Source organism: Alligator sinensis, unplaced genomic scaffold, assembly GCF_000455745.1.
Source record: "Alligator sinensis unplaced genomic scaffold, ASM45574v1 scaffold515_1, whole genome shotgun sequence".
Taxonomy (NCBI): Eukaryota; Metazoa; Chordata; order Crocodylia; family Alligatoridae; genus Alligator; species Alligator sinensis.
This window is the reverse complement of record NW_005842096.1, coordinates 2,166,545-2,177,638: the sequence shown is the minus strand read 5'-3', so window position 1 is coordinate 2,177,638 and position 11,094 is coordinate 2,166,545. Positions and strand designations below refer to the sequence as shown.

Sequence of the window (11,094 nt, the reverse complement as noted above, 5' to 3'; positions counted from 1 at the left end):
GGATAGCAGCAGCCAGTCCTGGAGCAGTGGCCATGTGCAGAGCGACAGTGTGGGGTGGTGGACGGTGGCGCCTGTTTGCAAGCTTTCCCCTCTGCTGCCCCACAGCTGGCCACCGGTACTCCCTGATGTGCTGGATTTTTGAGAATTCCAGATTTTTGATATCCGGATTTATGAGGTTATACTGTATCAATATTTAAGGAATCCAGAGTTGGGGAAATAGAACTAATGTTTCTGAATGTAACTTAATTCAGTCTTATGCACCTGGGTACTGAGGCTATGTATTATTATGATAATATATATATAAAAACTGAAGATAAGATAGATATGGATATATATGGGCTTAGTCCGTCTGTCTATGTGTTTGTCCGTAACATTCTTGGAGCACTCTGGTTAGATGTCTCAGCAGCCAATCGCAATGCTTACTGAAATAACCAGAGTGCTCTGTGCACAGACACAGAGCCAGCTGGCTGTGGGCTGGGGGATGCCACATGCAAGCCCCACCCCCCCGCTCCTGGGAGGGGATGGTGGCACTCTGTCCCTGCCTGCCCCCCTCCCCCTGTCATGCTTGATGGGAAATTTGCTAGTCTTTTAAATAAAGATAAAGAACATGTTTAGATCACTTGACTGCTTGAAACTTGTGGAAATTAACAGAAACCAAACTATGTTACTAGATCTTGGAGCAGTTAAGCCAGGGATGGGCAGTTATTTGGGCTGGAGGACCACTTAGGGAGTTTTAGTGAACTGTTGTGGACTGGGTCAGCACCCTGGCTGTGCCGGGGTAACCCTCCTCACCCTGTTCACAACAGCTCACCAAAACTCCTTAAGTGGCCCTCCAGCCCGGGCTATGGCATGAGCAGCTGGTCCCACACCCCTGGGTGCATAGCGGGGCTGGGGTGGGGTCCCCCTGCCCCCCGAGAGTGTGTGCAGTGGCAGGGTGCCACCCCCGCCTGAGCCCACAGAAGGGGGGAATGGGGACAGGGGGCTGCAAACCCAAGTCTATAGCCCTGTCGGCTGGGGGAGCAGGGGCTGTGGGTGGGGGACAAGGGGCACCAGCAAGGCTGTGGGAGGGGCAAGGGGGGGAGCAAGAGGCACGAGCCGGGTTGGGGGAGTCCTCTAATTCTAATCATGCATTTTGAAGTTTTTATTGGAGAATTTGCTTTTTTTTTTTTTATTGGAGAATTTTCCTTTTTATCGGGGAAAACTAGGATCTCTGCTCATCAGTTCAATTTACGCAGTTTAGACTAACCTGTGAAGACTGAACTGATTCAGCCTCAGGCTTTTTGACAGTCTGTTCCTTGCCCCAGAGGGCAGCCTGCTGTTTAAACTGCCTAAACAGATCCATTACTACCACTCTGGGAATAGTTTTACTGCTTTGAAGTTATCAAGAGACATGTGATCGTTCAGAGGTGTAACAGTGCAGCTCTGCTCTTGTGGCAGCTGTATAGTGCCCAGGGCAACACTGACACTTGCCATGCTGATTGTTGTGGCACCACTGGCCCTGCATAATAACTGCTTTTGCGTAAAGATGATGCCTGGGGCTGCTCCCATAGTTGCTCCTCCTCACACTACTGCACTCACTACATCCGCAGAGGTCATGTACCATTTCAGAGTCTATTAATAAGAAAACCCTTCTAGAATATTTAATTGTGACACATTCTAAATTAATACCTTTCAACAAAGGGGAGAGGGGCTAAAATATTAAGCTATACTTTGTTATATGTATAAATATTAAGTTATTTTTCAGGGGAGTTGGATATTAACTAAAGGCTATTTTTTATGAACAGGGAGCCAAAACTGAAAATAAAGCTCTGAATGCAAAAATTTCCACAGATACCCTAATAAAAACTGAAATTTCAGTTTCCTCCAGAAGAAGAGCTGTTTCTGAAGCTTCTGCCTTCAAAACAGGGTATGTATAATTTTCTTAAAAAGAGAGCAAATGGGAGAACAGTGTTGCAGACCTCTTACGATGAGCCATGTGCTACACATAAGCAGTTGTACTATATTTTCTTGTTCACATTAATCAAGTGCTAAGTTGTCTGATCACTGTTTGCTGCTGTGGAATGTAGACAGTCAGCTTGCACATCATTCCTTCAAGTTTTTTCCTTCGAAAAAAAATAAAGGGGGTTTTCCCTCTTATCATTCTTCAGTGTTTAAAGATGGAAATAGTTGACAAAGGACATTGAATATGTATTGTCTTGTTTAGAGAAGCAAACTGATGCCTGTTTAAACATAAGTTCACTTCCTGAAAGAAGTGTATGGGTCTTCAGTAAAGTGTATGAGCACAAACACCCAAGATGTGAAAATGTGTACATGACCAACTTCTTTTTCTTTTGGTCACTGCAGTCCTTTCAGTTGAAACTGACAAAGCTCAACTAAGACCTTTTGATTCATATTTTTCAGGCTACTGTGCTGTTTCAGCTCAACAAAAAATGAGTGTCCACAAGTTTAGTGCTGTTTGCCATTCTAAAAAAAAATGGAAAGATTCACCACAAAAATGACATCCCTAACCAAAAAAGTTGCTGTTTGAAACAGGAACCTTGGTTATACCTGACCTTTTTTCTGTGATGCATTTGGTGTCTGCATAGGTCTCAGAGGTTCCCAGTATTGTATAGTGCTCCACCGGCCCTGCCATCCTTCAACAGGGTGGGAAGGAAAGGGGCTGGCTAGTTACCTGCTAGACCACCTAGCCAGTGAGCTGTAAGGAAGCCCTACAGGGACTCTGCTACCAGGTTTTTCTGGTCCTATGGGAGCACCAGCAGTGCTGTAGGAACAACTGCCACTGCTGCCAGAGCCCTGAGAAGTGTGTGGCATTCTAACAGGGATGGTAGTGATAGAGTAGGTGTCTCTGCTGTCTGATCAGCCCTCGGCACAATGAGTGATATGCAGGCAGCCCTTTCGCCTATTGTTAATAGTGGCAGCTGCTGACAGGACTGCAGCTATGGCAGGGGTTGATCAGGTGGCAGAGACTGCCTGTTCTGCCACTAGTGACTTGCTTGCGGCCCCTCTAGCTGTTGCCATAGTGCCCTGCTCACTGACAGGCTTTTCTAGGGGCAGGAGGAGCTGAGGAGCAGCTCTCTTTGCCCTTGGCTAGAGAGTGGGCCTTTCATGACTTTGTTACACCACAGTTGTGGAGCTGTGCGCCCCATAGTGATCCATTTTTGTAGCTCTACAAAAATGTGTCAAGGGCCTAATATGTGCCCAAAGACCTTCATTCGTGGAAAGGCCCTTATTAGCTACATTACTAGTGTAGCTTTTAAAACTGACAATATCTTGCAGCTGTTACCTTATGGAAAAAGTACTTTGAGCTCTTAATGTTGATGATCTCAAAGCATACGATCAGTGTATCCAGGCCATCTACTGTAAATAAGGAACATAATGATTTAAATCATTTTTTAAAAAAGCAGGCAGAATGAGGTAATTCGAGGTGTGTATGCCCCAGAAGACCTCTATACATTTCTTCCAACCAGAGTTGGGGAATCATCCACGTTAAAAGTCAACTTACGAAATAATTCTTTTATAACGCATATGGTAAGTTTGACACTTCTTTCTTTATGCAAGTCACAAAGCATTTTAAGTTGCTTTTAAATGCACTGTCTACTCACTTGCTTCTCTTATGATATCATGCATTTACCAAGTAACCCAAGATTACTTTGAATTTAAGACCTGAGCCAAGGCTGGAGCTGCTGCCAGTATAAGCGCACCTGCCTGGCCAGAGACGCTATATACTCAGTGCCCAGGGCTGGAGCTGCGGCTGAAGGTAACTGGCAGGAAGGACGGGGCAGAGGCTGTGAGGGGGACTGCAGCTGCAGTTACAACCCCAAGTTTTGGGTTGGCACCAGAGCCACAGCCACTTGTCCTTCTGCCTTTTACTCCAGTCCAAGATGGGGGCGCTTTTTCCCCCCACATTGAATGGATGGGAAAGCCTTGTCTTCGATTTGAGTAAATATGGTATTCAGGAATTTAGCATCTTAAGAATTTTATTTCAAGAGGGTCATATTGATGCAATCTCTGTTAGAACTGTTAGTTAGACTTCATAGCTAAGATGTTTGTATTCAAAGAACGCTTACTTTGCTATGTCTCTTACAGTGCTTTCCAGTTTTTCTTTTGCCTGATTTTTCCTTTTTGGGTAGCATATCTAAATGATCACCTTTCATCTTCTAATAGATTCAGGTTGTTAATATCATGCTCTCTAGTTTGTTGTTTTGAGTTTTTTTTTCTTAAATATAATTCAGTTGTACTATGTGTAGTATGTGTTTTTTTTTTTCTTAATTGAGCTGTGTATAAAGCTGTGGCTCTAGTCTTAAACCTTGGTTCTCTCTCATTCTACCCAAATCTGTATTTTGAAACTGTGATTTAGAGCTCAATTCAAAACATATGTAATAGTACCTGCATGTGTTTTTCTTTTTAATGATTCATATTAAATTGCAGCTGAAGTTTGAGAGTCCCAGAGAGCCTTTCTACATTAAGCACTCAAAATATTCTTTGAGGTGAGTTGTGTATGCTAAAGCTTTTAGCATATAAAGTTTGTTTTAAGTTTAAGTTTATTTTAATAAATAAGTTGATTTTAAATCCTAAGGTATACAGTAAGGTAAAGTTCTGTATAGTGTAAACCTGTCATGATAAAGTTTAGACTGAATTTTATTGAGGGTAGAAGTGTCAACACATTTGCCTTCCAATGAAGATGTCTGTTTTTGCAGCAGTCTTTCACAATTCTTTCAAAAGAAGTCTCAAAGTCCATCAAATTACTTAGTTTGCTTATTTCTTCCCTGCATTTTGTTTCAAATAATACTGCTGCATTAAATAAAACTTAATGCTATATTTAACTGTTTCGTATACTGTGTATTTAATTCTTGTCATTTAATTCTTTCCCACTTTGATTTCTACATAATGGACCAAGTAGATTGCCTTTATGATCCTTCTGATTTGATGACCCTGTATTGACATTTAAGATACTGTACTTCTTTGTATACAGCGCCTCCAGATAAGACACAGAGCTTGTTTTGGAAAGCCAGAATGTGTTTTCCCAGGTTTTTATCTCCTGTAGCACTAACTTGCTCTGGGCCAAACCCTTTGCCCTCATAGAGCTGGGCAGTCTCCCATCATCAGCTATGGACTATTCAGTGTCCAGCAGAAACCTCATTTCTAATAGTATAAAAGCCTACGCCTGCCTGCCTGCCTGCCTGCCTGTCTGTAACACTTTATTCACGCTCTGATTGGCTGACAGAAACAGCCAATCAGAGTGCTTCAGGCACGGGGGAGCACTGCCATTATTCCAAAGCTACGCCGAGGACTTAACAGAGGGTGGGGGACCGAGGCCAGCAGCTCTGCAAGTGGCCCCGAGGACCGGACAGGGGGTGGGGGAGTGGAGCTGGGGCTGGTGCCCCACCGCACCCCCTGCAAGAGACAGAACAGCGGCAGCATGGGACGTTAGGTGGCGGCACTACGTGCCAGCCCCCTCCCCCCTCCTAACCCCGGTCATTCTTGACAGGCAATTGGCTAGTACTGGTAGAACCATGTATTTGCTATTTCATTGTTCCTTGAATATGTGGTATATAGTACTGCTAAGTTTCAATTTGTGATTTTAATAATTAAGACTTTATATATCACACCTCTTTAGTTCAGTTGGAATTACTCCTCTTTTCAAGATCGTTGTATTGCTTATAACTAGCTTTGATATGGATGTTTGTTCCTGTAGAAGCCCTTCACAGAGTCTGTCAGATTCCTTTAATTAACAAGTTCTCCTTCAGTGACAAATTGTACATACATTTGCAAAAAACCTTCTGAAGTAAAAGCAGGCAATATTACTACTTTCAGTAGGGCTTATGTTTAATGTTCTACCAAAAGCTGGGAATGAGCTTCTTTAGTTAAGATAGAAATGGCTGTTAACAAACTCTGTTGGGACAGCAGCAATTTCATATTTCTATCACCTTGAAGACCAAACCATGTAATCAGAACTAAAAAAGAAAAGACAGGGGGGAGATGTCATGAAGTTTACATTACTTGTTGAGATCTTCATAAAAAGTATAGTCAAAATGCGGAAATTAAATACCCAGTAGAATTTAGTCAGCAAGATTACTAATGCTGTAAACGCACTTTGCCTTTTCACAGATCCCTGCATTATATTAACCTGCCAGTCCAGTTCAAGCCGAAGTCAGCAGGCAGATTTGAAGCTCTGTTGGTTGTGCATACAGACAAATGTAGCATTCTTGGTATTCGACTATGTGGTGAAGCTCTTGAGAGAGCTGGAGAATAGTCAAACTAATGATTGAACTAAATTATTGACATTTTGATAACACGTTCTCTTAACTCCCTGTTCTTTTGTACCTACAATGCTGCTTTCATGTACAATCATTTGTAAGATAAATCATGGTGCTTGTTTTACAGATGGATTTTTTTACTTTCATATTAAATTAAGAGATGACGTTTTCTATAGGAAAACCATCATGTCCTAACTTATGTTACTGCACTTTGTTGTCACAAAGAGATATGTATTTTATTTTTGCATTGCTAAAAATGGATGTATTTTTTTTAAACTGAGTAATTTCAGAAATAAAGTTGACATATTAAAAGTGCGTTCATTTTGTTTTTGTGAACAATATATTTTCAGTATATAGGAAACATCCCTGTGGTGTCTACTAAACATATACCTATATGTCTAAAACTGCCTTTAAAGAAACCTAGCAACCAAAAACAGTCTCTTCAAAGGATGTTGTTACTGGACATGTTAGTGCCCGCATAATATACTTTGGCGTTACAAACCAATATAATTTACACTGGGATCTGGAGCAGACAGACAGCCAGTCTTTCCATGGTAACTATCACAATACATTACTGTACCTTATCATAGGGTGTCAGGGCAGCAGGTGACAGTTAGTCCTGAGCCTTGAATGATGCAAACCCCCATACTTCATAGATTCATAGAAGTTAAAGTAACTTCGATAACTGTGAACAGTCACCTACACTGGTACTACTTTTCCCAGTGTGTTTTTAGTCCTGTTTTTCCCCTGGGATAACTGTAGATCAGATTCTGTTAAGTACTGTGCTACATTCTAATGAATTGTTACGTTCATATTGTTCCCTCTCTTTTTTTACAGTGAAGTTAACATGTATTATGTTCAAGCTTTTAAACATGGAACATTAGAAATTGAAGAAGACTCTGTTTCAACCTCCTTGTTGTAAAGACAGGTATTCACCAATAGCTGAGAAATAGAAATATGCAACATATCCTTTAGTTCCCTCCCCTCCCCCTCCCCCATCTTGTTTTTGTTTCTCTCTTCTTGGCTGCACCATATGGCACTACCACTTTGGAGGTCATTTTTCCATAGTGAGTGTTCTTGAAAACTTTCTACCACTTAGATACAAAAGGTATCGTTACTTTCTTTGATGCCAACACCAGAGCTGTGGGGGTTTCATAACTGCTCCTGCTATAGTGGAGTTATCCCTGCCTCAGACGGTACCATTTAAAACTTGTACTGTCCTGGTGAATCTTATCCTGCAAAGGTGCAACCTATGTATGCCCTTCTTAAATGAAGGACCAAGACGGACTAAAGAGGAAGCTTCCTATGTTCTTCTAATATAAATCTTATGGGGCCCAGCATTGGAACTAGAATTGCAAAGTTACCTTAGCATTGGAAGTTATCTGACCTTTCTGTATTTACTTTCCTCCCTTGGTATGGCTTTTCTGCAGGAGATATCCTGCCCTAGAGGAACATCCCTAGAGTAGCTAGATGACCTGCTTCCTCACTTTGCAAGTATGAATCTTCCTAGTCTGTGAGCCTATTTCTTTGTCATCAAGCAGGCTTGGAGTTTGTCTGGCCTACATCATTTCTAGGAAACTGAGATCTGCACTGAGGCACGAGTACCACTGGATCATTCCAAGGCTCTCCAACAGCATGATGTTTCATATGGTTCATAGGCAGTGCTAAGGGCCAAATGAGCCAATATTGCACCGCTCTTACCGCTTACTCCTTCCTGGAACCAACTGAAAAGGACACAACTGTAAGGAACAGGTATTCTGTCTCCATATTTGGCCGTAGTACTTTGGTGACAGCTGGTCATATGGTACTGTCATTTTTCCTGGCTTCCCATAGTGGTGTAGTTTGGTTTGGCTGTTTCCCATGAACCCTTCTTGCTAAGGGGCATGGATAGGTTTCTCAATTAAGAGACGGGCTTTGACACATCTCCTATGTCAAAACCCATGGCATTTCATGGACCTCTATTCCCCAGAAGTCCATCTTTGAATACCTGGATGATCCATCTAAAAATCCCAGAACCAAGCTGGCTCCATCCTCTTTTGGTGCTCTAGGTTCTGCTGTTCTGCTGGCATCCTTTGGCTTGTTAGCACTGTAAGTAAATATGGGTTTGGGTCCCGCGTTGTGTGCGTGTGTATGTGAATTTCTGGTGCTGCTGTCTCCTCTGGTAAGCATAAGAAATCTGGTCATCATGACAGCCAAATTTCAAGGTGCTATCCTTTGCCAAAGATAATGGCCTCAAGGATGACAACAGCCCCTTTCCAGCTGTTTCCCATGCACTCTTCTTGCTAGGGGACACAAGATGCCTGTGGAAAATAAATGACCCCAAAACTTCAGCAGCAGCTTGCTTGCCTACAGTCTTGACACTTAGTTTAACCTTTTCCCATAAAGACCTTGGACACTACTTTCAGTCATTCAATAATTGTTTGTATTTACTGTCCAAGAGCAGAAATGGTTCAGGATGCTTTGTGGGAGGTCTACCCCATCCCACATAGTTTAACTTTCCTGTGCACCGTTCTTGTTAGGAAACATGGATGCCTGTCCTAACTGCCTAAGGATTGTAAGGGGCCCCACAGTGCTTCCAAGAACTCCACTGTGCTTTACCTGCTGGACGTTCACCACCCCCAGCCATCTGAAGTGACACTTACCCATCAGTGACTATAATGGATCACACCAAGCTGATGTGGTGTCACATGGCATTGCACTTGCCTACTGACAAAAGCATGGGAAGAAGGTACCAGAGTATTTCTATTCACATGCTGCCCCTACTTGGTGGTTGGTGGTAGCCAAAGAAAATGTGAGGTAATGCAAGTCTGTCCTCAAGGAAAAAGAACCAAGGAGGCTGGACACCTTGGGGTATGATTCTTTGTTACCAAGCTTGCAGTTCAGAACTGGCGCCTACTGAGCTCTATCAACCTGCTATGGTTTGGAAATGTTTGAACAGATTGCAGTTTTGGCTAAGGATTAGATGGACCTTCTCCTTTATCTGATGTCAGAGGGACATTGGAGCCACATCCAGATGAGCGCGGCTATTTGTTTCCCCAAGGATGAGTAGCAGCGATGCACCTTGTAGCACTGCTGCTTGTCCCCAGGGAATGCCCATGCCACATGTACTGTGGCGCACGGCAGGTTACCACAGGTGGGGTGTGGGAGGCTGGGGCCAGCCACTGTGCTGGCCCCACCAGCCTTGGGGTCCTGGGGGAGCTGCAGCTGCGGTGTCCTGCAGCTGAGAGCTTGGCTAGTAGACAGAGTGTGGCTCTGGCCAGCTAGGCTCCTATTTTGGGTGGTCCCTGCTGCTGCCATGTGTGCTGCCTCGCTCTTCTTTTGGCATAGGTTTTTTTGATCCCTGGATCTCCCAGGGTCAACCCCCAACCCCACACTGCAAGGTAGCATCGTGGGCATGCCTGTGTGTGGTGTCTGGTGTTGCAGATGGGTCTGCGGCGCCACATACCGCACATCTGGATACAGTCTTGGAGGCCTAAATTATACAGACAGGGCTGGCCTCAGGGAAAATGGTGCCCTGAGCAAACTTGTATGTTGGCCCCCCACCTCCCCCAAGTCAGTGGCAGTGCTGCAGGCAGAGGCAAACAGGAAGGGGTGTGGTGTGCAGTCTGGCAGAGAGGTGGAATGGCATGGGTCGCTGGGGAGGTGCTGTGGCTGATGTGTGGAAGCAAGGCAGGTGGACTGAAGTAGGTACCACCCAGCCCAGCTCCCTCAGTAGCAGGAGGCGGCAGGGTGGGCTGTGCACCACTTCTCCTGCCTGGGGTGGGGATTGGCTGGAGTGAGGCAGGGTAGGAGGAGAGTGCTGCTGTGAGCGCGGGTTGCTTGTGTGTGTTTGGCACTCCCCTAACCATGGCACCATGGGCAATCATCCACTTCGCCCATCCCTAACACCAGCTCTTGCTACAGCCAACCTTAGACACTGCAGATATGGCTAGCTATTCAATGGTTACTGCAGTAATCATGAGAGGAGTACTCAAGTAATCAAAGCTCCTGATCTCCAGACTTACCGAAAGAGGTCCAAACAACAGTGGACAATCTTCCCTTTTTGGGGACCAGAATGCTTGGCTCATATTGAGGCTTTGTACTCCTATAAGGATTCCCAGGCAGCCTTGCATTTCTTATACATATGTTCCTCTACCTTTTTGGTGTAAACATCAATACCAGCCTTGCACATCACAGCACTACATCCTGCTGGTGCTCCCAGATTTCCATGGGCTCTTACTCGCTTGAATTTGTGGGTCATTGGATTTTATGGTGACAAAGACATTTCTCCCTCAGGAAGTAGCATATTTTGTCAGTCAGGAGGGGTCCCACCAGAACAAAAAAGGATATGCCTTTCCAGTCTCAATAGCAACATGACCGAACTTAGCATAATCGGGGAAAGTGGCATGAAATTTTTCTACACATGCACGAAAGCAATTTATCTATGTCAGTGGTGCATCTACTCTCTGATACCCTTGTCTGTGGTTCACCTACCAAGCTTCTAAATGTTCCAGCAGATGGACTTAACATTTTGAGTTTTCTCCATTACCATAAATGTGAAAATCAAAGGTTTCATTTCTCCCTCCTCCCCTAAGATGGTCTGCAGATGGGACTACCCAGAGAGGAATCTATTTGCCACCAAAGTTGACAAGAAAGCTGTATAGCAATGTTAATATTTAATGTGAACTACATAGTTGTACACCAAAACAGTCTGATTCCATGAAACGTCAAGGCACAATGTAAGTGAATTCAGTCTATATGACTACCAACCTGGTAAGCAAAAGGACTCTAGCCACAACAATATAGTATGTGCAGTAATTAGTCCAGCATATACTATACTATCCCTCCAATGTTTTTC

General features: G+C 43.9%; 1 protein-coding gene across 1 annotated transcript in view; it reads left to right on the top strand.

Annotated features, from left to right (window-relative positions):
• The window catches only part of CEP192 (centrosomal protein 192), a 100,024-nt gene extending 93,476 nt beyond the window's left edge, over positions 1–6,548 (top strand). Inside the window, 4 exon segments of the mRNA XM_025204721.1 lie at positions 1,785–1,906; positions 3,402–3,528; positions 4,429–4,487; positions 6,109–6,548. Coding sequence (XP_025060506.1) covers positions 1,785–1,906; positions 3,402–3,528; positions 4,429–4,487; positions 6,109–6,253 — 453 coding nt within the window. The 3' untranslated portion in view covers positions 6,254–6,548.
• Positions 6,549–11,094: the final 4,546 nt, after the last annotated feature.